Source organism: Notamacropus eugenii, chromosome 4, assembly GCF_028372415.1.
Source record: "Notamacropus eugenii isolate mMacEug1 chromosome 4, mMacEug1.pri_v2, whole genome shotgun sequence".
NCBI lineage: Eukaryota > Metazoa > Chordata > Mammalia > Diprotodontia > Macropodidae > Notamacropus > Notamacropus eugenii.
In genome coordinates, this window is record NC_092875.1 from 12,614,813 (window position 1) to 12,640,125 (window position 25,313).

Below are 25,313 nucleotides of genomic sequence, written 5' to 3' on the forward strand. Positions count from 1 at the left end.
CAGGACACACCTTTCCAGTCTTCTGGGTTCCCTACCTCCCTCACAGTGCTCTGTGAACTGGCAAAGTGACATTCTTAAAACATGGACCTGACTCTGTCTTCCTCCTTCTCACCTCAACTGTGGCTGTGTTTTCTGCCTTTCACCCTCTACAACCCCTGGCTCTAGGCTTGTGGGAGGCTCAGGGGGTGGAGATCAGGGGATCGGTCATTGAGCATTTGAGAAGGGCCTGCTGTTCCTCAGGTGCTGCGCTACATGTCAAGGATACAAATCCAAAGAAACAGCCTCGGTGCCATGGCAGGGGTGGCCTGGGGGACCGGGGGCAGGGAGGCAAGACTGCAGAATGATGTAGAAGGAATTCAAGGCAGTATTTGTTACAGGCTCTTGGGGGGAGTAAGAGACCCCCCTGAACCACAGATAGTCGGAACTCGGAGGAGTAGCTGGGCCTTGCCACCCACTGACCTCTGAAGGCCGAAGGACCATCAGGGCTCCCTTCTGATTCATCATGGTGCCTCCTAACCTTGGGTAGTCAATTTGGCAGCCAGATTTCTACTCCCCAGGTGAGAAACAGACATTTACTGGCAGGATGATTAGGGGTGAGAGCCGTTGGCACCACATCTCTAAAATGAGGACAGAGACACTTCACAGGCTTGTAAGGAAAACCCTCTGCAGATGTGGGCTGCACAGGGGTTATCCAGGCTTCTGGAGTCCCAGTGCATCTGGCTGGGAGGCCAGAGGCCCTGACCTTGTTGGCCCCGGAGCCCCCAAGCACTGTCCCTGCTATTCTTGGGGGTCTGACCCTGCCATCTCTTGCCTCTGTCTCTACTCCTGCTGTTTGCCACCCACTCAAGACCATAAGCTGCCTGTCCTGGATCTGTTCACAAGGAATAAGAGTGGGTGCATTGTGAGAATGTAGAAACCCTAGGCTAGGAGTGCTAGAGTGGCCTGGCTTGGCCGGTCTGGGGAGGCCATGTGTCCCCTCCCAAGAGGTCTCATAACTCCAAGAGCATCAGACAGGAAATCCCAAGGCTCCAGAAAGTCAAGCAGCTGGGACTTGGATGTCCTAGAATACTCTCATCTTTAACGTCTTCATGGGACCTGGGGCCAGGAAGGGCCCTTGAGATCATCCTTTACCTCAAAGTCCCAAGGCCTCAGAGTTAGGAAATAGAAGAGCCAGAAGTCAACCTAGGTCCTCTGACTCGAAATCCAGAGAGCTTGCACTGACTCTGCACTGTCATCTTACCTCGAAAATTTATTAAGCACCTACTGTATTCAGTGCCCTGCCTTCAGAGGTAGGCCCTAGGGAAGATGCCAAGTTGAGAAAGGAGGGGCTTTTGTAGGTGGCCTTGGATCACCACTGCCTGTGTTAAATTGTTGGATCTCGACCTGTTTTCTAAATGACCAGTCCTAAGAGTACTGGAGTGGTATAGATTAGCTGATTTCCCTGGAGTGGGTCATGGTGAATCATGAGGTATAAATTATGTATCCAATTCAAGTTGAATATGGCTCAGCGTGAATGGGCGTGCTCCATGCTGGGGATGTTGTCTTCTGACAGACAACAGAATTACACGGATGTGCCAAAGGAGGGAATAGTTTTTCAAAAGTGGGGGCTGATGTCCCATATGTACACAGAGAGCCACAACACAAGGAAGGAGCAAACCCAGGGCTGGAGGTCCAAGGGCCTTACCAAACTTGGGCTGGAGAGCATTTCCAGAGGCCTCATGAACCAAGGGCCCTTTGGATGGAAGAGTGGGCCAGAGAGCTGGCCCACAGGGCCGCTTGCCCTTTGGGAGCCTGAAGTAGGTACATTTCCTGTTGTTTCTGGGGACTTCAAACCTCTGAAACCTGTGCCATAAGGACTAAGTCTAATTCTGCTTCACCAAGGTGGTATGGTTCTAGGAAGGTAGAACTTCTGAGCCTCAGCTGCCCCCTGTGGGACAGGCTGGGCTATTAAGAAGGACCATGACTGGGGTTTCCTCAAATGTCCTCCAGACCTCATGCTCTCATAGACTGTCCTCTCCCCTCCCCTCCCCTCCTCTCCTCTCCTTTTCTCTCCCTCTAATCCTTTGCTAATTATCACAGCCATTGATCCTACTGGTAACCCCCACATAGCTTTTTTTCTCAATTATTAAGCATTTTTCTCCCTCCTCCTTCTGTCTCTTCTCCCTCTTGAAAAACACAAACAAGAACAGAAACCTTTTAACAAGTAAGCGCGGTCACACAAAACAAATTCCCATATTGACCACGTCCCAAAATGTGTATCTCAGTCTGAAGAAAAAATGACAGAAGCCAAGGGAGACATTGCACTATGACAAACCAACAGGTAGATGGGGAGGAAAAGGCAGAGGTTTATGCAGTCTGTCCCTGGCTGTCATGGCAGGAGGCCCCTGGCTCATCACTACTCCCTGTCTCTTTGTGGGGCGCTCAGCTCGCAGTCCCCTGGGCCTTGTCCTGCCACAAGAAACCGGGTTATATGCTGGATTTCGTTGAGCAGAGGTGAACAGAAGGAGGTTCTGTGTAGAGGCCTGACAGGCCTCCCGCCCCTGTCCCCAGGACTGGGGCCTCCAGTTCTGCAGTCACACCCTGATGAAGGGAATGCCCAGGACACTGAGGACACTGAGATGGGGGGGCTGCCTTCTCTCTCCCCCGCCAGTGTCTCTGGAATTTGTCCCTTTCTCTCCAAACAACCTGTTCCCTAGTTCAGTCTCAGTTTCCTCATCTCTAAAATGGGGATAATAGCCACTGCCTCCTAAGGGTATTGAGGATCCAGTAAGATCACGTATGCTTTGTAAACCATCAAGTGATGCATAATGTCACCATGTCCACACTCACCTGCTCCATCCCTGCCCCCATCTCCAGACATGCTTGTCCCTAAGAACTGCCCTGATCATGTGCCCCCCCCCCATCAAATCAAATCAACTTACATCGTTCCACCACGGCCCTGAATGTAAGCTCTTCAACATGGCCTGGCACTGCCCAGAGGCAGGAAGACCCAGGTTCAAATCCGGCCTCAGACACTGACTAGCTGTATGACCCTGGGCAAGTCACTAAACCTCCATCTGCCTCAAGCTGATGACACTAGCGCTCGTCTCCCAGCATTACAGTGAGGGGATCTTTGCCAAGTGCTCAGGACGGGCATGATCCATGTGCCTTCTCTTCCCCTCTTTCCCACTGTCTGATGTTCCCCATTCACGATATCTCAGATATTTTGGGCCTCATGCCCAAGCTCAGGACAGAGGCTGCCCCGTCCGCTCCGGCAGGCTTTTCATGAACCTCCCTTTCGTTGGGGCCTCCTCCTCCTGTGACTTGGTGATTATCAGTATTGTGACAGTTCCAAGTCTCTGTGGATGCAGATCAGCCTCTTTCTGTGGAGAGTGAGTTAGCAGGGATTCCTCCAGACCCGCTCCCTTCTTGCCCAGCCTGTGCTGAACTCCTCGAGGCAGAAGGCTTTGATGCTGTCCAGCATTGTCCTTTGTACTCAGCATGAAAGTGGGGGTCCAGTACACAGGAGGTGCTTCATAAATGCCCATCACATTCTTGGACTTAAAGCAAATTGAATCCACGATTCTGTGGAAAGCTTCAAGGGGGCCCTGGATTGTTTTTTAAAAAAGATGATAAATATATTTCAACACAATTAGTTTCTTTTGTAGTTACTGTATTCAGTCCTCTGCATTCCCAGCACAATTCAAGGTTCTGTAGGCTGTAGCCGCCCGCCAGACAGGGGCCACAGCACTGAAGAGGGAAGAACCCCTGGCCTGGTTTGGAGAAGGAGCAGTTCTTGGGCCTTACAGACACAAGCCCAGTTTTGGTGAGTTGGTGGTAGATCCTAGTGTGCCTTGCACCCAGGTCTCTTGATTCCCATTCTAGGCAGGTAGGAGGCACTCCTTAGGTGCTTCTGTGATCTCCTTGGGGGTGGTGTGTAGTCATCCTGAGTGGATGCTGTCACCTGGGACCATAGAAATAGGTATCCCACAAGGCCCTTGTGCCAGGCCTATCTGGTGACTGGGGTTAGGGAAGGGCAGCCCAGCCCTCAGGGCCTTCACCTGTCTTTGGTTTTATTAATGAAATTAGACAAAGTGGATGTAACAACAATAATAAAAACATTAACAGTCGGGGTGAAATGAGCATAAATAAACATTCGGCCTGGCTTATCTTCTTTCTAAATGTCAAAGAAAACAGGACTTGGTATTTCTCAGAGCTGTCTGATGGAATAGTTTGTCATGAGGGGTAATGAGTGCCCTGTCACCAGAGGTATTCAAGTGAAGGATGAATGAGAGTTCAGAGACCCCTGACTTGTGTGGAAGGTTGAGCTTTCTTCATGTGCCAGGGCAGAGCAGGGTGTGGAGGTGTGGTGCGTGTGTATGGGGGGCAGAGTGGTATCTGGAGGTGTGCGTGGTGTGCTGTGTATGGTGGGAGGTGGAGTGAGGTCTGGAGGTATTGGGGGGGTATATTGGCCTGTGTATGGGGGCATCTAGAGAGGAGAGGCATCTCTTTGGTTGGCTTTATCTCAGATGCCACAGTCCATCCCATCCCTACGATGTCTCCTCACCTCCAGGATGTGCCTTTAAAGACTTTCAGGGCCCTCTCTCCCTCCTGAAATCTTATAGCTCTTGGAGGCCCTGCCAGTCACCTCTGCCCTTAGTGCTGGCCCACTGGAGGCTGTTCATTGTTCCTTGTTGGGTCTGACCTGGGACTCCCCAGAGAGGCAGCAAGCACTTGAAGAACAAAAACCTCACCTTCTTTTCCCTTTCCACAGCTCAGGTTTAGACAGGCCCAGTGCTGGGCTCTTGAAAGACTATTGAGGGCTGGACATTAGCAGAGCACTGACTCTGGAGTCAGAGAACCTGGGTTCAAATCCTGCCTCTTACCCTCAGTACCAGTATGACCCTAGGCAAGTCATTTAACTTCCCTGGGCCTCAGTTTTCTCAACTCTAACATGAGGGAGTTGGACTTGGGAGGGGGGTTGTCTCTAAATTGATGATCTAGTCCAGGGGTGGGGAACCTGTGGCCTTGAGGCTGCCCTTGAGGACCTAGAGGGCCACACGTGGCCTTGGGGCCTCAGATTTCCCACTTTTGTGTGGTTTCCATTTCGCTCTCTCACTCCATTATAAATATGCCTTGTGGCTTAGGGAGAGAGAACCCTGGATGGGCAATCAGGAGACCTGGGTTCTTTTCCTGTCTTCTACTAACAGGCTGTGTGACCCTGGGTAGGTAACTTCCCTTCTGAGCATCTGTTTTCTCTTTGATAAATTGAGGAGAGATGACTTGGTTCAGGTATTCTTAACTTGGGATATATAAATTTGTATTTTTTTAAAAAAATATTTTGATCCCTATTTCTAACATAATTTTTATTACTCTGTAATCCTTTCACTTATCTTATGCATTACCCTATTTTTGATGAGTCAGTAGGTTTCACCATCTGTGGCCAAGGCCTGTTGATGTTGCCTTCTCAACATCTCTTGAATTTGCCTTCTCTCCTCTCGACCCTACACTCACTCTGGTGCAGACCCACAGCCTAGACTATTGCAGTAGCTGCTGGTGGGTATGCCTGCCTCAGATCTCTCCCTACTCCAGTCCAGCCTCCACTCAGCTATCAAAGTGATTTTCCTCATGTGTAGGTCTGACCATGTCACTCCCCTCCTCAATAAATTCCCATGACTCCCTACGGACTCCAGGATCAAATATTCAAAGCTCTTCATAACCTGGTCCCCTCCTCCCTTTCTGGTCTTCTCATACCTCACTCTCCACCCATGTCCTCTTTGATCCAGTGCCCCCAGCCTCCTAGCTGTTCCACACACAAGCCCCTCCATCTCTCAGTTCTGGGCATTCTCTCTGGCCATCCCCTGTTCCCTGTGCCTGGAATGCTCTCCCTCCCATCTCTGCCTCCTGCGTTCCCTGGCTTCCTTGGAGAGCCCCTCAAGTCTCCCCTTCTTAACACTGTGCCAGCATGTCCTCCCTTTGCCTTGTTTCCTCCTGGTCTTTTGTATGTTGTTCCCTGGTTGGATGTCGAGCGCCTCGAGGGCAGGGACTGTCTTTTGTCTTTCTCGCTATCCCTGGTGCTTGTCTCTTTTGGGTCTACACTTCTTTGACGTGTACACAGACAAACATGCTATAAGGTGGAGTGTGATGGGGTAAAGCAGTCTAAGTGACTGAAGGGAGTGAGAGCCTTGTCACCTGGGTACATCAGGAAAGACATGGTGTGTGTGTGTATATGTGTGTGTGTATGTGTGTGTGTGTGTGTGTGTGTGTGTGTGTGTGTATGTGTGGCCCCTGAAGGACAAACAAGGTTCTCACCAGGTGGACATGAAAGAGCAGTACTGGTGGGGGCAGAAGATGACTGGTCTGATCTGGAGACAGCCAGGAATCCATTTAGAGGAGAGCATAGAGTTCGAGAAGGGGGATAGGGTGAAAGGAGACCTGGGAGGGGAGGGTGGGGGATCTCGAAGTCTAGTTTGTGTTTGATCCTCAAGGCTGGAGGGAGCGCCTGAAGGTTTTGTTTAGGGGAGTGACCATGTCAGAGCTGTGCCCCTTCCCAGAAGATGTTGGGTACATCCACAACATTCCTGCCAAGCCCTCAAATCTTGGCTTGGAGACCTTATAGTAAAGGAGGGGGAGGGCACTCCATGCTGGGATGGGCTCCTTGTTCATATGTCTTTGGTGCTTTCCTTCCACTGCTGCTCATTCTGCCCTCAGGGGCCAAGAGGACAAGGCTAATCCTCTTCTGTGTGAAGACCATTCCCACATGTGAAGGGGGTGAGCTCTCCCCTCCAAAGGTCCTTTTCTTCAGCCTCAGTGTGCCCATTTCCCTTTACCGATCTGTATGCTGTATCTGTATGCCTTTCTGGTCACCATCCTTTCCAAGCACCTGCACCGACCATTCCAGACAGGCTCTCACTCTTTCTGGGGCCATGGGACATCCCTTACTCCCCTTCAGGCCTCCCTTTTGCACCTAGCTTCCTTGGCTGCCATGATCACTCCATGATCACTCAAGGGGCCTGCCTGCTTCAAACACATGGAAATGTCTTCCCTCTCCTCTCTTGTATTTGTGAAGTGGATTTTTGGAACCAAAATGTAAGACTTTACATTTATCCTCATTAAATTTCTTTCAAATTTGGCCCTAACCTATTAGGATCCCCTTGCCTTCTGACCCTGTTGTCCAGTGACTTAGTGATGCACCCTAGCCTGGTGCCATCTGCAAACCAGCCAAATCTGCCATGGTTGACTTTCACAGCACAGGGTCAGGTACAGATCTATGGCTAAGCCACTTGACTGCTCTGCTACAAAAGAGGAAGCATGACTGAGGGCTTGCTGGGAGGACTGACTGGGGTTCTGGCTGTGTTGTCTAAAGGTCAGCTTCACATTCCTGGGGAATGTGGCATAAACATTACTGATGGGTGGATGGCATCCGCTCCACCCTCCGTCACATATCCCATCAGGAAAAAACGTTGTGCCTTGTACCCCTAGTGTTTGTCAAGTGATTGACTTATGGGCTAGGTGCATATACTACCATACTTAGAATTACATATGTCATAAAGCCCACACAAAAGTAGACACCATAGAAGGATGAGATAAAGATAAAACCATATTTGAAGGAGGGACGGTGGGACTTACTGAGCAGAAAAACGGCATCATGGAAAGTCTCTGGGGCATCCGTGTGAAGGCCAGCTCTGGGGTAGGGAGACGTCAAGGAAGGTGGGGATGAGGGCCTGCTCTAGGAATGTGGCTGTGAGGTAGGAACAACAAGCTTTGGCAATGACATTAGGCCTGCCTCTCCCCTGTGCTTTAGTCCTTTTCAGTCATGTCTGATTCTTTGTGATTCCTTTGGGAGTTTTCATGACAAAGATCCTGGAGTGTTTGCCATTTTCTTCTCCAGCTCATTTTATAGATGGGGAAACTGAGGCAAACAGAGTGAAGTGATTTGCCCAGGATCACCCAGCTAATAAATGTCTAAGGCCAGATTTGAACTTGGGTCTTCCTGACTCCAGACCTAGTGTTCTATCCACTGAGCCACCTGCTGCCCCACAGCAATAGGGAAGTTTTAAAGATGGATTTTTTTTGGGGGGAAAGACAATGTAATTAGATCTGCAGTGCATATTTCAAACCATTCATGCCTGCTCATCCCATGTGACCTCTTCACTGTAGTGGGGAGCCAGTGATGGTATCTACTGTAGCCATGAGATGACCTAAGGATTAGGGTGCTGGGATGTGTGTGTATGTGTGTTTGTGTGTATAATGACCAGTATGGATGCCTGGGCTGGCCCTGAGTGGTAAAAATGTGGAGGGTCATCGTTTGGGCATTTGTTGGGTTGTACTGGAGACAAAGCCTGTGATTAGCTGTTTCAGGGAGGGTTGGATGGAGACCATCATTACTGGGGAAGGGATTTGTGGTGTGGGAGAAAATAGAGATCTTTTTTGGGGGAGATAGGGGGTCAGTATAGGGTCTACCGTTGGGAAGATGGTGGGAAATCCATGGCTGGGGCACGCGTAGCTGCCCCAGCATATTCCTCATGAATAATCTTCCTTGACTGCTCTGTTCTGATATGCTCTGTGGAAGGGTTGGGGGAGATGGCTTGGCTCTATGTACCCCAGCTGTCACCCTGTTCTTCTCCAGACCCCCTCCCATACCATCGTCTAGGGAAACATGAACATCTTCAGTCACTCCTTTCCTAGTTCTCCTAAAGTGACTGGTCACTGGGGCCTCATGGTACCTGGGGTGGGAGGTGGCAGCAGAAGGGGCTGAGGCCCTGGGCTGGTCCTTTTGTGCATGAACTGAGAAGAAATGAGATGTTTCATGCTTCAGTAAAACCCCCTGGAGAACATAGAGGCCAAAGGCCTGGGTGAGGTCTCCTCTAGAGGGATATCTCCTCTAGATCTCCTCCAGATATTGTGACTTTCCCCATTGCAGTTTTGATATGTTGCTGGTTGATGTAAATAATTAAATGAGAATTTTTGGGGAGCTTTGTGGGAGCCACAGATGACATGGGAAGGCCAGTAGATGACTCAGAGCCTGTGATCAAATACTTAACTCACATTCTACAATAAGGTACTGTAAATACCCCATAAAAGAAAAGGAAAAAATCCAGACTTCTCTAGCATGAAGGGAGGACCAGAAAATGTTCCAGGGATTTTTGAGATGGTTAAGGCCCTGCATTCCTAGGCCCGCCTGCAGATGTGGAGGCAGAGCTGCACTTTCCAACAGTGCCTCTTAAGTGCTTGGTTAAATGCATTTCTTGACTCTCCGAGAAGGCTGAAGCTAGCCATCTGTGAACTTCCATGGATGTGGTCAAGGGCCTTCTCCTCCCTCAGTGCCAAGGCCTCCTTAGGCCTTCCAGAGCCCTGTTCCTTATCTTCCCAGAGAAACACACAGAGTTTTGACCTAGAAGCAGGCTCTCCTTGCTCAGTTTGATACTAGAGAGAAGTATGTGTTCGTCCTTTGTTGCCAAAGAAGACCATGCCATCAGAGAAATAATGACATGACTTGTACTTGACGTTGTTTTGAGTGAGGGAGGGCTATGCAGGTCACCAGCCTCACTTCTCCTCCAGAGTCATCTGAATCCAGTGACCAGATATTTATCAGGATGACTGGAGATGACCCAGGATGAGGCATTTGGGATTAAGTGACTTGCCCAAGGTCACACAGCTAGTGAATGTCAAGTGTCTGAGGTGAAATTTGAACTCAGGGCCTCCTGACTCCTGCATTGGTGCTGTATCCACTGCACCACCTAGCTGCCCGAGACTAGAGAGAAGTGGACTTAGTCAGAGGCCCAAGGATGATGGTGAAGCTGGATCTTGAGCCAAGGGCTCATGAAAAGTGCATAAGGACTTAGGTTCCAATCCTGACTCAGATGCTACTGGGGTGACTCTCCTCACTGGGCCTCAATTTCCTTTTCCATAAAATGAGGAATTTGGACTAGACCCTTTCTAACGCCTATTCCTTCTCTGAATCCTCTTGTTGTCTCCTCTGGGACCCGGGGCCTGGCTCCTGTCAATCAATGTTACGGAAAGGGATGGAGCTCTGTCTGTGGGGAGTGTCCAGGCCCGTTGTGGAGATTCCCTCCAGGATAGCCTCCTGGAAAGCCATGTGTGGTGAGGCAGGTCCTCATTCCCAAATTCTGCACACTGAACTTTCATTTGACAAAGATGAAACTTGTCCAAAGGTCCTGATTCAAGCAGACACAGCTGGGAAGAGTGAGGGCCTGAGCTGGGTTTCCTGATCTCAGACAATGACTCGTGGTCACTGAGAGTGTGGGGTCAGTGGTAAGAAGGGTATGACTCTGGAGCATCGGGATGCACCATAGAGGAGCTTTGTGGGGCTGATCTCTGCCCCCAGACTGAGCCCCTCAAGGGTGAGCCTTCTCCTTCCCTGGCCCCTCACCTCCTCACCATTCATTCTTTCCTCATCTCCTGCGTCCAGGCTGCCTTCCCTCTGGGTCATCATATTGCATGACGTTTTCTTGGTTCTTGTCCTCTCTGCTGTCTCTTAGATGGCCTCCCTGAATCTCTCTAGATGGCCCACTGCAGTAACACCTTCTGTGGTTGCCACCTTCCCGACAGCCCTGCCCTCCCTTCCACCTTCTCCTCCACCTCTCTCATGGCTCCTTCTTGGCTTGTAGATTTTCCGATGTTCCTGTGTACACCTCTAGTGATTACTGTTCTCTCACTTCTCCAGGTGACTGTTTGCTGAGTTTCTGTGCAGAGCCCACCTCAGTCCCCTCTTTGGCACAGCATCCACCCTCACCCTCGTCCTCTGTCTTTTGCTAAGGGCTGGTCTGCAGGCCCAAGCTTAGATCACTCCCTGAGAACCTGCCCTAGTCTGTCTGCCAGGGCTTCTGTCTGGAGGGAACTCTGGGTTGGCTTGGACCTTTTCCTCTCCATCTCACAGTGTCCTATTGAGTCTATCTCCCACCCCCCTTATTTCCTTCCTTTGCATTCCTCTGGTCATCACCCAGTAGTTCTCACTCACTCTCTTGAGCTACTTCCCCCAGCAGTCTGCTCTTTAAGGGTTGCCAGATCTGGTCACATCATGCTGCTCAAAGACCCTCTGTGGCTCCCTGTTACCTTGGAAATAAAGTTCAGAAGACTCTGCCTGGTAGTCAAAGTCCTATAGCCTCATCCTACCTCCCTGGCCTTATTTCATATGGCTTGCCTCCAAGTATGCTCCTCTTAGGCCAAGGTGGAAGGAACACTCAGCACCCACATGCATATCATAGACTTTCCTGCCTTCAGACCTTTGTCCACATTAGGCCTGCTGCCTGCCTTGAAGATGTTATTGAAGCGGAGATTACTTTCACCTAGGGGTTGGATGGGATGGCAGTGGGAGATCCTTTCTAAATCTCAAATTGTGTGCTGTTTAAATCAGCCCTAACCTGTTAAGCCCAACTTAGGTGCGCCTCCTCCAGGAGGTCTGATCTGATTCTCTCTGGGCAGTGCCCTCCCCGCTTAGGAGGCTTGCTGAAGACTTCCTGGCACTTTTCAGTCACTTAGGTAGTTTACAGTTATGTGTCCTGTTCCCCTGCACTCAATGAAGGCCTTCCTGAAAATCAATGTGAGCAAGGGGCCAGTGCACTGATCTGAGGGAAGGACTGCACCCACTGGGAAAGTCCCCTTATGTGGGGGAGTGTAGACACTTCCCCCTGCTAATGAGGGGGCTGAAGTTCTTGTCTGTCTGTCTTTTTGCCTCAGTCCCACGTCCAGGGAAAAGAAGCTATTTCTCATTGGCCTTTGGCCACCCCTTCTTCTGCTTCTTTGTTTCCCTGGAGGGCGAACCCTCAGAACAAAGCTCTGTGTGTCCCTTTCGTCATCCTCATTGAGGTAGAAGGAAAGCCCTGGTCAATGCTGTTGCTCCATCATGGAAGACTCTTGCTTTTTTTGGGCCTGGGCCTCTGATGGAGGCCCTAGAACCATCCTAAAAGTGACCTGACCTTCAGGGCAGAGCAGCGAGGGATTACAGCCCATCCTCCAGATTGGACAGCCTAGTCTGGTCCATCACCTTTGGAGCAGAGTGGACCTCGGGACAGCCACAGAACTGGGGAGAAATCACGAGTGAGTGACTTGTCCAGGCTACCTCACTCCCAAGGCTGGGAAAACTAGGCCAGGGTTAACAGAGGTGAAGAGAGCTGGCTATGGCCTGTGGATGGGGGTGGGGGAGAAGCCCTGGGGAGCTCCTGGCCCCATGGGGAAAGGCCTTATTTAGAGAAGAAGATGAAATGCAGGAGCAGCAAGGGCGGGCTTCATCCAGGCTTCCTGGCAAGCTGTGGCGGAACTTGTATCTAAGTGTTGAGTGGAGCACCTCCAATTCAACAGCCCAAGCTTTAGCTCTTCCCGTCCCTCAGCCTTCCCCTCCTCTCAGTCTCCTGCTTCTGTCTACAACACTTCCGGGCTCCCATTGTCACCCACGCTCAACACTTTGAAACATCAGATTCTTTGGTCTCCTGGGCCCTATCTGGAAAACTCTCCCTCTTCCATACTCTCTTTTCTGCTGCTGGTAGGCCTGGGTCTAACATCTCACCTGGGTCCTTGGATTAGCTTCCTGGTACATTGCTTCTCTGCCTCCAGTCTCTCTGATCCTTGCCCTTTCCCCCTTCCCTCTCCCTGCCAGACTGATCCCTCTAATGCACAGCTCCACCTATGGCCTCCCCTCCAGCCCTCCTCCTCCCTGGCCCCTTGGCATGGCATTCCTGCCATACCCAATGTGGCACCAAGTGCCCTTTCCAACAGGCTTTGACACAACTCCCCTGCACTTAATCTGCTTGTAGCTAAACTGCTTCCCAGGTTCTGATCTTGGCAGGCTCAGAAGGAGGTCTCCCCTCACTGGAGGGCAGAGAAGGCAGACTTCTGTGTGGAGAAATTAGGCAGGAGGGATTATACAGTTCTGCAAACACTCTCAAGTAATCGGCACCTCCCCTCTGGTCTCATGGCCTTGCCTGGGATGAGCGTTTGTGGGCCTTGGGCTCAAATCCCACCTCCCAACTGCCTTTGTGACCTTGGACAAGTCCATTAACTTCCCTCAGCCTCACTATCCTCATCTGTCCCTTCCAGGTCTAGTGCAGAGTCAAGTGCAGATCCCTGAGACACCCTGGATTCCATCCAAGTACCATCCCCCTATAGACCAGCCTGGGGCCTGAAGCCAGCAAGGCCTGTTCTGGAGGGAGCTGTGTATTGTGCTTTGAGATCACTGCTTTTCCTCTCAGTGCACACTCGCCATTTCATTAATGCATTTTGGAATGAAAGCCAGGCTTACTGGCCTGAAGCCTGCAGACCTGCCTCTTCCCCTTTGGAAGGTCAGGACCTGGGCCCTTTCTTAGTTTTGCAGGCCACTTGAGGTTTCTATGGTTCGTCTTCTTTCTCTTGAAGGCCCCATGGTCTTTCAAGGCCATGTTTGCTAATTCTTCTAGCTCTGAGACTCTGATCCAAATTCTCTTCCTAATCTAAAAACGTACAGTCTCTCAGAGACTGGTCAGCACAAGATCTGTACACATTTCCTGGGAATGAATACCTGAGCCTGGCTATGTGGCCGTCTCCCTGAGAGCCCTGCTCGACTGGTCACCCTGGCCTAAGGTGTCTGGGGATCGGGTGAAATTCCAGAGCTGGGAGTCAGGAGTAGAGGGCTCTACCACTGGTTCCCTGAACTCGCTCTCTCTTGGGTCACGTGGTGGATAGAATGCTGCCTGGAAGTCAGGAAGACCCAAGTTCAAATCTTGCTGCAGAAGCTCACTGTGTGACCCTGGGTGAGTCACATCACCTCACTCAGCTCCATTTCTCTCATCTGTAAAATGAGGTTCCATTTGATGGCCTCTAAGGTCCTCTATGGGCTCTCTATCTATGATCCTACTGCTTTCAAATGGGCTGCCTGGGGGCCCCCCATGGACCCTCTTTTTGGCTTCTACCCTTTCGCCCACTGGAAAGAAAGGAAGAAGGGTTAGGGAGAGCTGCTGTGTGGCCAAAAGGAGGTGAGAGTTGCCAGTGGCCAAAGGAAGGAGGTGAGGGCTGCCACATGGCCAAAGGAAGGAGGTGAGAGCTGCCACGTGGCCAAAGGAAGGAGGTAAGAGCTGCCACGTGGCCAAAGGAAGGAAGTGAGAGCTGCCATGTGGCCAGGCCTGGCATTAGTGGCTACATGTGGTCTTTATGTGGTGGGTGGGGAGGCACATGAACACCACAGCACATCCCTGGAGGACGTATCCAAGTTTAACTGAATTGGGAGTAGATGGACCCTGCGCAGTCTGATAAACCTGATCATCTGAGCAGCGCTGGTGCTGGGCTGATCTCTGGTGTGCTTCACGCTCTCCAGGTTCCAATGGCCCACTGTGGTTTGGCTTCTGCTAACGTATTGCTAAGAGGCTTGTGTGAATTAGGATGAGATGTTATCTCTCCCAGGGTTTTCATTTTAGGAGGCAGGGAGGGGAAGCCCAAGGAATGAAGCTGCCCATATCTGAGAATGCCTTCAGCTCTCCAGACAGTGGCTTTTTGATCCAGGATGTAGAAAGAGGGCACTGTGGGAACTGACTGACCCCAGCCCCTGCAGGTCTGCAGCAATGGACTTTCAGCCTGGAAAGGGGCTCCAGGAGCCTGCGATAGTTTAGTGCCTTCAGTGCATGTTTTCAGCTCTGAGATGCTCAGGAGACTGGCTCTCCTTGGCATTAGCCTGGATCTTCCTGGTGCTTTGTACCTGGATACTCCCAGTCTTACTCGTTTTCTCCTTGGCAACACATTGACGCAGGAGAAGGCAGCTGGGGCGGATACTGCTCCCACCCCTGCCTGGCTCCATGGGGAGAGGTTTCCTCTCAAGATCTCAGCCATTGGGAAGAAAACCATCACTGTGACCTAGAGGACAAGGCCTCATTGAAGGCAGCTTCTACTCTCTGGTACCAGGTGACAGGACATGGAGATGGGGGAAAGGGGGAGGGACTGGAACTCGTGGCAGACCACAAGGGAGAGATGTCAGATACCCAGGGGTGGCAGAAGCTGAAGCCACAGCTCTGGGCCAGGGTTTTCCTCTGAGCTCCAGCCCTAAACTTTGGGGTCAAGTCTTGACATTACCCTGGTCCCAGCTGCCCCCTTGCCCTTGCCCTGGCTCCAAAAGGAGAGTCATGCCCAACGTCCATGGCTCCAGGAGCTGGGGACACGCCCCTATACACATACCCCCCCCCCACATACACGCCCTCACACACAGGGCACATACATACACACAAGGTCATAACATACCCCACCACAATGCAGACACACACATGATACCCACACCCATATCCACACATATACACAATACACACACACACACATATACATATATTTCCATACCCACTACCACACATATATCCCCTCAGTACAAACATACAATTGCACACCTACATACATATACATATACACCCCCCACATCTCCATATATACACAATGCATACATATACCCACATACATGCCTCACATACAACCACCCACACAATACAGACATACATTACACACCTCCATATACATACAATGTGCACACCCACCCACATACACACTCATCCACACATGCATGCATCCCCCCCACTCACCCACCCATACACACACACACACACACACACACACACACACACACACACTCTGGGCTGGCCCTCATGTTGCCACCTGAGCCTGTGACCTCCAGGATCAGCCTCCTCTCTCCCTCCCTCCCTCCTTCTGCCCATCCTTTTCTCCCCAGGGCTCAAAAGGGTCCCTCTGGGCCTGGCTGCTTGGCTGTCTTTTGAGCCTGGGGCCAGGGTAATGGGTGACATCCCACTCCTTGGGGACCCAGGGCAGTTTCCAGCTTACTGGAGGCCTTCATGACTATAGTCCTTTCCTGATAAGTATTTTGGGGACCCCCTGAGACCAGCTGGAAGCCTTGGGGCTATTGGCCTTGGCCCCTGCTCTGACAGAATGAACCCTAGGGAAGGTTGCATCCCAGGGGCACATGGGTACAGGATGATGGGCACTGGTGCAGAGCAGGGAGTACCCCAAGGACCTTCCCTTTCTGGGCCCTAATCCCCAGGCTATCATTGCCAACATGGAGGCCCTGCTTACAGCCCCGTAGAGATGGAGGATTGGCTACCTCAGGACGTGGCTCTCCTATTCCTGAGCCCTGTCTGTCATTCTCTCCAGAAGCTCTCCTTCTGACTGCTGAAGTGGGAGCCTCATGGGCCCTTCCAGCATGAGGTGATGGGGATCCCGGCTGCCCCCTGAGCCTTGGCCACTCTGCGCTGAACAGCCCTGTTCCCTCGGTCTTCACATGACAGGGTTTAGTCTGTTGCATCCTCATTGCTCTTCTCTAGACTCAGTCCAGCTTGACAGTGCGCTTCTAAACGGGGTCTTCAGAGTTGCATGGTTTTCTCAGACTCTGTCCAGGTTCTAGAGGACAGCAGGACCATTAGCTCCCCTGCTCTGGAGAGAACCAGAAAGACTTGACCAAGAGTCCTGTGGGTACGGGCCCTGATCCTTGTCTCCAAACGCAGACTGTCAAAACACAGGGGTCTCTTAAGAGGTTCACACCCATTTTATTGATGAGGTAACAAGCTCAGAGGAAAGGCCCTTATTGAGAGTCTGAATTTTCTTCCCCAATAAGAAGGCCAATCAGGGCCATCCCCCAAACCCTCACCTAGGCCTGCCTCACCTGGCAGAGTCGGGGGGGGGGGGGCATGGCCACATGCAGGAGCTGATGGGGGGGGGCAGTGGCTGCTTCCCCACATGGGCCCTCATGGGGTGAGCCATGGCTTTATCTGGCCAGCTGCCAGACCCCTGACTGATCTGGGTGCCAGCCCCGCCCCCCCCCCCGCCCCAGTAAGCTGGAGTTTTGTCTTCTGCTTTAGAATGTGAAGGGCCAGACTGTGGGACTTGCTTACTCTTGTATCCCCAGTGTTGGCAGGGGGAGGACACTGAGGCCCAGGGAGGGAAGTGACCAGTTTAAAGGCACACAGTTAGTTAGTGGGGCGTATGCAGTGTATGTATTATGGTCCCTGTTTGACAGATAACGAAACTGAGGCTCGGAGAATAGCCTAGCCCCACATAGTGAGTGGGTGGCTGAGCCAGTGCCCAGAGCCTGGGCTTCCGGCTCCTTCCTCCATCCCACCTGGCCTCTGACCACCTAGCACAGGTCGTTAGAACATAGAATGCAGCAGGGTTGCAGGGTCATCAGCGTTTGGGGCTGGATTGGAGGCCAGGAGGCCTGGTTTAAATCCCACCTCAGACCCTTGCCAACCACATGACCCTGGGCAAGTCACTTGAAAGCTCACAGCCTCAGTTTCTTCACCTGTAAAATGGGGAGAGTAATCTTTACGTGGCCTATTCCAGAGAATGGTTGTGGAGAAGGTGCTTTGAATGCCTGAAGAGGCTTAGAAACGTGAGTTCTGGGTCAAAAGGGTGGAGTGCCAAGGGCCTTGGCAGATGTTTCTCAAATACCAGCTGAGAGCTGGGGCTGAGGGATCCCAAGGCAGAGCCCCAGAAGGGGGTGACTCCTGGGCATTTGGGAAGGGAGGGAGCCATAGGCTCAGGGGGCAGAGTCTGGAGTAGAAGAGGAGTTGGTGATGAGGAGGGCATGGATGCCAGGCATGGCAGATGGGGGCAGGCTGGACATCTGACTACCTACCAGGGGTGCCACAGTGGAGAGCCCAGGGTCCCAGGGCTGTTAGCCTGGGAAACCCAGGTGGGGGAGGACTCACTTAGTGTTGCCTCCCTCCCCACCACCTTGGAGCCTCTGCCTGGTCGCAGGTCACCCCTCTTGGGAAGGAGGATGAGCAGGAACAGTGGAGTGCAGGCTGGCCTCACCTTCTTGGCTCTGAGGGTCAAGGGGAGGCACAGACAGGACCATACTTTCTAGGGTTACTTGGCAGGCATCCTCGGATGATGAAACTGAGACCCAAGGGGAAGTGAAGAGACTTGGCCAAGGTCACAGAGGTGGGAAGGGGGAGAGCTAGGATTCAAACCCAAGTCCCCTTGTCTTTTCACTGAATCGTGTCTGCAGAGGCCCCAGATGGGTGGTCAGCCAAGGAGTGAGGCAGAGGGCAGAGCTGCCTTGCTTGTGCCTCGAGGCACAGAGGGCTGCCAGCCTCGAGCCTGGGGCCCACATAGCTCATGCTACCAGCACGCTCTCCCTCTCTGGTCTCCCTGCCAACACCTGCAGAAGTTGACCCAGGCTAGAAGCACAAGACCACAGTGCTCAGTAGAGAGAGAGCAGGGTGTGTTGGCCCCCTGACCCTGAAGATAGGGCATCCTCACTTAGGCAATCTCGTTAGGCTCCCTTACTGGGCCTGCCCCCTACCTCCTGCCTGCAGCAGCAGCTGCCGGGCCAGTGCTCACTGTTGGGGTACCTTCCCCCCTCTGCCAATGCCCTTCACACCCCTGGGGGACAGGAAGAGCCAAGTCATGGGAGTGCAGCCTGAGATGCCCCCAACTTTCTTTATGACTAAGTGCCTCTCCCTGCCCTGCCTCAGTTTCTTCCTCTGTAAAATGAGGTTGGACTGGGCAGTGTGTGAGACCCTTCAAAGCACTGACATTCAGTCATCTATCTGTATTCTCTCCACATGATGGAAGAGGTGATTGATGCCCTAGATGATTCAGTACCTAAAGCCAGGAAGACCAGAGTTCAAAGTTAGCCTCAGATATTGCCCAACTGTGTGACCCTGGGCAAGTCACTTCACATTTGTTTGCAAGTTTCCACAACTGTAAAATAGGGATCGTAATATGAATCAAATGAAGTGATATTTGTCAATAGTCTGCTTGGCGTGGTACCTGGCACGTGGCAGCTTCACCAAGGCTCGATTCCTTCCTGAGGATCAGGGAAGCAGAGACTCGCCCAAGGTCACACAGTAAGTTCTTGGCCATCAGAGAAGGACATCAAGCCAGCCTTTGGTTTCAGAAGGAGAGCTCTCAGCCCTGACCTGCCAGCCTCCTCTGTGCTCTCATTGGTCACTTCTACATGGCTGGCCCTGCTCTCAGCCCTGAGCCACCAGCCTCCCCTGCACTGGCTCCTGCTCAGGGGTCACTTCTATGTGGCTGGCCTTTCCATTAAGCCAGTTCTCTCTGAGTCTTTTCTACACTAAACTCCCTTCCTCCTGGGTGCCCTCCTTGTACATGCATCTGCTTATCTCAGTGCTCAGAACCAGATTCAGTACTGCTGGCGGAGGCTCTGACCTGGGCAGAGGCACTGAGCCTGATGGGTACAGGCTCTGGAAACCCCCTTGAACCATTCCACTTGATCTGGTGGCCTGAGGCCATAATCCCCTCAACTGGCCTTTCATTATCCCTGTGCCCAATTCTCTGTAACCCTTAACCTTCATTGTCTGGTAGTCTGATACCTCTGGGTCACCTCGGGCTACTTCCTACCCCTACCCTTGATCCTATTCAAACCTCATCCTCTTGGTTCCTGGCCTCCAACCTTTAGTCACCTCAGCCTATTGGCCACTCCCATCAACATTCCCCTTAGACTCCTCGTCCAGTCAACCCATTCTACTGGCCAACCCTAGATCCTTCCCAGTCTTTCTGTATGTAAGACCCATCTTGACCTCGACTAAGGTGCTCAGATTCAGTCTGGTCAGCCTGTATTAATGAGATCAATGCTAAGATTCCTTAAGAGTCTGGCCAATAAGCCAGATTTCTTTTCATAAACCTTGTCTTTGGCTGAAAGAAGGTTTGGGTGGAATTCCTTTGGTCAGGACCCACCATTTTGGAGTTCCAGTACCCCTAAACCTCAGCAGGACTATCCTGTCCCTCTTTCTGGACACTAGATGGCTGTTTATTCAAGTGTAAATCGCACAAGTTTTTTTTTTCACAGTAGAGGGTGTTACAGGTCACACTTGTTACTGTCACTGGGCATGGTCCACTAAAACCCTCAGATCTTCTTCATTCACTTGAATTGCTTGCTGTCCAGTCACATCTCCCTCCCACAGGGCAGGGACAAAGTATGGGGGGCACATGCATTCTGACTAGAATCCAGGCATTGATTTCCTGAAAGTACCAGTGGTCATGCTAGGAAAAGTGGCCTTGTCAGCCAGTGACAGGTTCTCTGTGACGGGCGTTAACGGGTAGCCCTGGGTTCATAATAACATTGGCACTTTGTGGTGACTCAGGAAGGAGCAGACACCTAACTTCTGGGCCCTGAGGAAGTAGCCACCAGCAGGAATGAAGCAGCAATCTTGGAAATCATGTCAGCATGTATTAAGAGGCAATAATGACCCGATTCTGAGAGCACTTTAGCTGAGATGCCCCTTCAGTCTGCCAGCAGCTGCAGACAGTGGGGACCCAGTCCTGCCTCTCTCCATTCCGCTCCTCTCAGCAGACACTTGCCTAACACCTTCAGCACCCACCTTTCCTGGTGACCTCTTAAAGCAGGTGCTCTTAGTTATACTTGTTTCAGAATCACAAACACAGAAACTGAGTCCTGAAAGGAGAAGTAACTTGTCCATGGTTCTCCAGCTAGGTAGTAGTGAGAGCTCAGATCTGAACCCAGATCCTTCTCTCTACAACACCCGCCAGGAGGGGAGTCCCAACAGCTGCTTAGCATCTCTGCCCAGGGGTTTCTGTAAATACAACGTGTTCCACCCTCATTCTTCTTTAGCACCGAGCTCCCATTACTCCCTTCCTCCCTGTAGAATTAGACTGGCATGTTTCCACAGGCAGTTGGGAGGAAGGGAGAAGTGTCAGGGCCTGCAGAGGCAGCTTGAGGCGTCTGGGGTCTGGGGCTGGGGGCATTGAAGGGAGAGGCCAAAGCCCAACTTTGCTTTGTTTTCCTGACATGTGTCTTCATCTCAGGACCCATCTTGCTGGCCCAAGCTGAGGGCCTCCTGCTCCTGCTGTGTCTGCTGACCCTGAGCTCTAGCCTGAGCCACTTGAGAGTCTGAGTAAGACCTACGCCCGTCATGGGCTTTGTTCTCTGAGTCCTCAGCCACGTGTTCCAGGACCCTTTCCATTCCAAGGCTCATGGCCCCCAGGCCTGACTTCCTGTGTTCTCAGCCCCTTCCTAACATAATATTCTCTTGTTCAACAAAGTCCTGAGGAACAGTCAGGCTGCCAGGACAGGGCTTACAAGGATACACCAGAGGTTAGAAATCTGGGCGGGACAGACAGACAGACAGATGGGGCCAAGGCCTACCACTCACAATTGGAATGCCTGAGGGGAGGAAAAGGCTCTATCTCAGCTTGGGTTTTTCATGTGATTCTTGCCCAAGCCTGAGTCAGCCCCAGGGCAGGGAACCCTGGTAATTTGGTCAGAAGGGAGACAACAGAGGCCAAAACCTAAGCAGACAGGCCTTGGAGGAAGTGGGCCACTGTTGGGCAGCCTCCTCAATGAATGCCCCCCGCCTATCAGGGCCCTTCCCCATCCACCAGCCCACAGTGGGACTGCTCTCCTTCCACCACACTCCATAGTTCTTCCAGCTTGCCTAATGGTTTACATTGCTACAAGGACAGAGGCAGCATCCTGGCCTTCTGGGCCATCAGCCCCCTCACAGCTGTGTTTCTCAGTAGAGCCAATGGACACTCTGGGCCTGTGGCCAAGGCACAGGGGGGCACAGAGGGAGGCAGCAGATATGGGGGAGTGGTTCAGCTAGGACAGGCAGTGTGTGTGTGCGTGTGTGACAGAGAGAGAGAGAGAGACAGACAGACAGACAGACACACAGACAGACACACAGACAGACAGACACACAGACACACAGAGACAGAGAGACAGAGACAGAGACACACACAGGTGGCGGGGGAAACAACAGGGAGGCAGGCTCACTATGTGACCCACTGCCCTCCTGATCTTAGGCCCGGTATCCAAGAGTGAAGGCCATTATCCAAGGAGAGTTCTCAGAAGGCAGGATGGGGGCGGAGGAGGGACCAGTCAGACAGAACTTTAGGGGAAGGATCACTTTCCACAAAATGGGATTTTTCCACTTGGTTTTTGAAGGTGATAATATATATATATATATATATATATATATATATATATATATATATATATACATACACACATATATGTAGATGGTAGCCTTGTGGAGAGAGCTCAGTATGGGTGGGGAAAACACTGAACCAGTCCGAGTCCTGACCCATATTAATTACATGTCCTCAGGCAGGTCACGTCCCCCTTTCTGACCTCAGTTTGTTGAACTGTAGAGATATGGGAACAGGTAGGTGGTGCAGTGGATAGAGTGCCAGGCCTGGAGTCAAGAAAACTCATCTTCCTGAGTTCAAATCTGGCCTCAGACACTTACTAGCTGTGTGACCCTGGGCAAGTTACTTTACCCTGCTTGTTTCATTTTCCTCATCTGTAAAATGAGCTGGGGAAGGAAAATGGCCAACCCCTCCCGTATCTTTGCCAAGAAAACCCCCAGTGGGGTCATGAAAAGCCTGACATGACTGTAAAACGACTGAAAGGTAGAGATAATAAAGCCTGGCTTCTTTGGTTCCCACCCCAGGCAATCACACCTGCCTCCCTCCGACCCCAAAGAACATGGTTATGCCTTCTCTAATGTCCTGTGTCTCCTGCTGAACCGTCATCTCCTGAGTGAGTGGTAGCTTGGTACTCTCCTAGTCCCCAGGACACCAGTGCTTAGGTAAGGTGCATCCTTCTTCCTGGCCTCTTGGGGCCTGGAAGCTTAAGCTGCTCTAGACACAGATTCAATGCCTTCTGCCCATTCCCTTGGTCCCTGGGAGCCCCTGGGCTCCCTAGTGTGAAATTCTCTGGCCTGAGCAGGATGGAAAGAATGCTTGACTAGGCTGGAGCCAGGAGACCCAACTTTGAATCCTGGCTTGGCCAGCAAGTTGCTGAGTGACGTGGAACTGGTTCTTTCTCCTCTGTGGTCTTCAGTCTCCTTGTGTGTAAAACAAGCCCTAGCTCTCTCCAGTTCTATGGTTCTGGCAGGCTCCTTCCAGCCTATAGCTTCTCAGCCTGCTTCTTGGCAGGGGCTCCCTCACCTAGGGCGAGAGGAAAGCTGAGGCCTGGAGAAAGTAGGAAGGGCCTGAAAGAGAGAGGCCACAGGTGAAGGCCACCTGGGGAGCCTCCCTGTCCTAGCATCAGGGAGAGCGCCAAGGCAGGCCTGGAGAGAGGGACAGTCTGCCAGAGCCCAGAGAGTGGGGAGAGGGCTGCAGCATTAGCCTAGGCAGCCAGGACACTGTGAGGGCTCATTGAACCAGGAGAATGCTTTGCCTGGATGGCTACGGTGCCAGGCCTGTAGTTTTTCCTGGGCTGAGGGCTGGGGTGGAGTGGGTGAGGAGGGCATTTCCCAGCAGCTTTTGCTCAGGGACTGGCTCATTACATTCTGTTCCAAGCAGTCTGTTGTCCCATGGGATGATGGTGTGGGACCCAGCCATTGCAAGGCCACTGTCACCCAGCCAGCAGACCACACCTGTGCCCCCCCATTAGAGACTCAGAATTTCTCTAGATCTAGAGCATTGGGCAGGAAGGACTGGAAAGAGGGCAGCCCCAAAAGCTAGCCTGTTTTCTCCAAGGATGGGTGGGGGCAGCCCCTGTTGAGTTTGTGGGAGTTTCTCTGTGCCCCGCATCTTCTCTTGCTGCTCAGCAACTCAGAGAATAGATAGGAATCTAAAACGACGGAAACCGCAGACCCCCCCACCCCATGCAGACTTCCCCCTGGGAGCTGCTTGCCCAGCTGAAGCTCTGAGGAAAGGTCGGCCCTTTCCTTCCACACTGCCTGCCTTGGCCCACCCGAATCCTTGGAAGGAGGACCAGGTAGGCCCTTTGAGTGGGGCCCGAGTGGGGCCTGAGCCGGCGCATCCCAAGCCTGCCCTAGGAGCCAAACTCAGACTGTGCAGAGCATCTCTGTGCGGCGCGGGGTCAAGTGGGGTCAGGCCCCTGGTGCCATACTCACCGTCTGGTTATCCTCATACAGCTTCAAGTCGTAGCCACTGAGCTCCACACAGAAGATTATTGCTGTCACTCCCTCGAAACAGTGAATCCATTTTTTGCGCTCTGACCTCTGACCCCCCACGTCCACCATTTTGAACGTCAGCTCCTTGAAGGTAAACTTATTCTCCACGATTCCAGTGGTCATGTCCCGCGACCGCAGAATGTCCTCGACGGTGGGGATATAGTCCAGGGCGGCGATCCTCTCCAGGTCATTCAGGTAGTAGGCCGCATTGTCCTCCAGGTGGTACTCACTGGAGCGGGAGAAGCACTGCTGCACCCCGGGGTCGGCCCAGAGCCGCTTCATAACCCCCAGCAGCTCGGGGGTGATCTCCCCCCGGCTCTCAGCAGGGCCGGTGAGGGCGAACAGCTGCACCGCATCGTAGGCCCTGTCCGGGTTGTGGAACTCAATCTTGAGAGCCGCCAGCGCTCGGATGATGCGTGTCAGGGAATCGATGGCATTGTAGACGATGAGGGGCTTGTACTCCTTGCAGGCCTCCAGGTTGAAGCCCCCACTGTGGATGATCTTCATCTGCTTGACGATTGTGCTCTTGCCCGAGTTGCTGGTGCCCAGGAGGAGCAGCTTGATCTCACGGCGTTGGCGCTGACTCTCTGAGCGCAGATGGCGGTCAATCCTCCTGGACCGCCGGGCTGCCTCTTTGTCCTCTGAGCTTTGCCGACATCCCATGGTACAGCAGCAGGGAGCCGGCCGAAAGGGCAGGGAAGCTGAGATGGGATCTGGCTGTGCCACTCCCTCTCCTGCCTGCTCCTTGGTGCCTCTGAGTGGGTAGCTGCAATATCTTTAAGTCCGCGTGCCAGGTGCACCCTGTGGAAAAAAGAATACAACTCTCCAATACCTGATGGGCCAACAGGTCTGTACCAACCGGCTCAGTTCCAGTGGGGGTGTGAAGACCTGCGGATGGGCAGCCAGAGACGAACTGTTTCTTCCCCGCCTCTCATGGTGCTCCCCTGCCCACGGAAGAAATGGTGGCACATTCCCTTTAGTGAGAAGATACGTCCCTTGTCCTCAGCTTGGCTGGATCTCTCAGGTACCCCTTCCTCTTCTGCATAATGATCTGTCCTCCTTCTGGCCCAAGGTGAGGAGCTGCACTGCTGGGCCTTGGCCTCCGGCTGCCTGCCTTTTAACTGTATTTTCTGTTACTGTGGTGATGCTGCCTGGCTGGCTGGAGGATTGGTGCAGGCTCTTGGTGCTGCTGCTGCTGCTACAGTGCCCTCTCGGCCCCTCCTGGCTTGGGCTGTTCCGCATCAGATCTGGGCATCCTTGTCCCCCACCTGTCAAACAGAGAGAGCAAGCAGTGAGCCCCAGAAGGAGGGACCTCCCTCTCCTGCTGCCTGCATCCTTCCGCATCTCCCTCCCCATCACCCCCAAGCACCCCCAAGCTGCTGAGAATAGGCAAAGGAAGGCGATTTCTGAGAGTCCGAGCCTGACAGTCCTGCCAGAGACACA

General features: G+C 52.4%; 2 protein-coding genes across 3 annotated transcripts in view; one reads left to right on the plus strand and one right to left on the minus strand.

The window, feature by feature from the left end:
* Positions 1 to 25,313, plus strand: part of RSPH14 (radial spoke head 14 homolog) — a 190,742-nt gene that overhangs the window by 71,415 nt on the left and 94,014 nt on the right. The gene's annotated exons all lie outside the window — the stretch shown is intronic.
* Positions 1 to 25,313, minus strand: part of GNAZ (G protein subunit alpha z) — a 111,727-nt gene that overhangs the window by 35,588 nt on the left and 50,826 nt on the right. The window contains exon 2 of the mRNA XM_072599844.1: positions 23,811 to 25,138. Coding sequence (XP_072455945.1) covers positions 23,811 to 24,533 — 723 coding nt within the window. The 5' untranslated portion in view covers positions 24,534 to 25,138. The remainder of the gene's footprint in view (positions 1 to 23,810; positions 25,139 to 25,313) is intronic.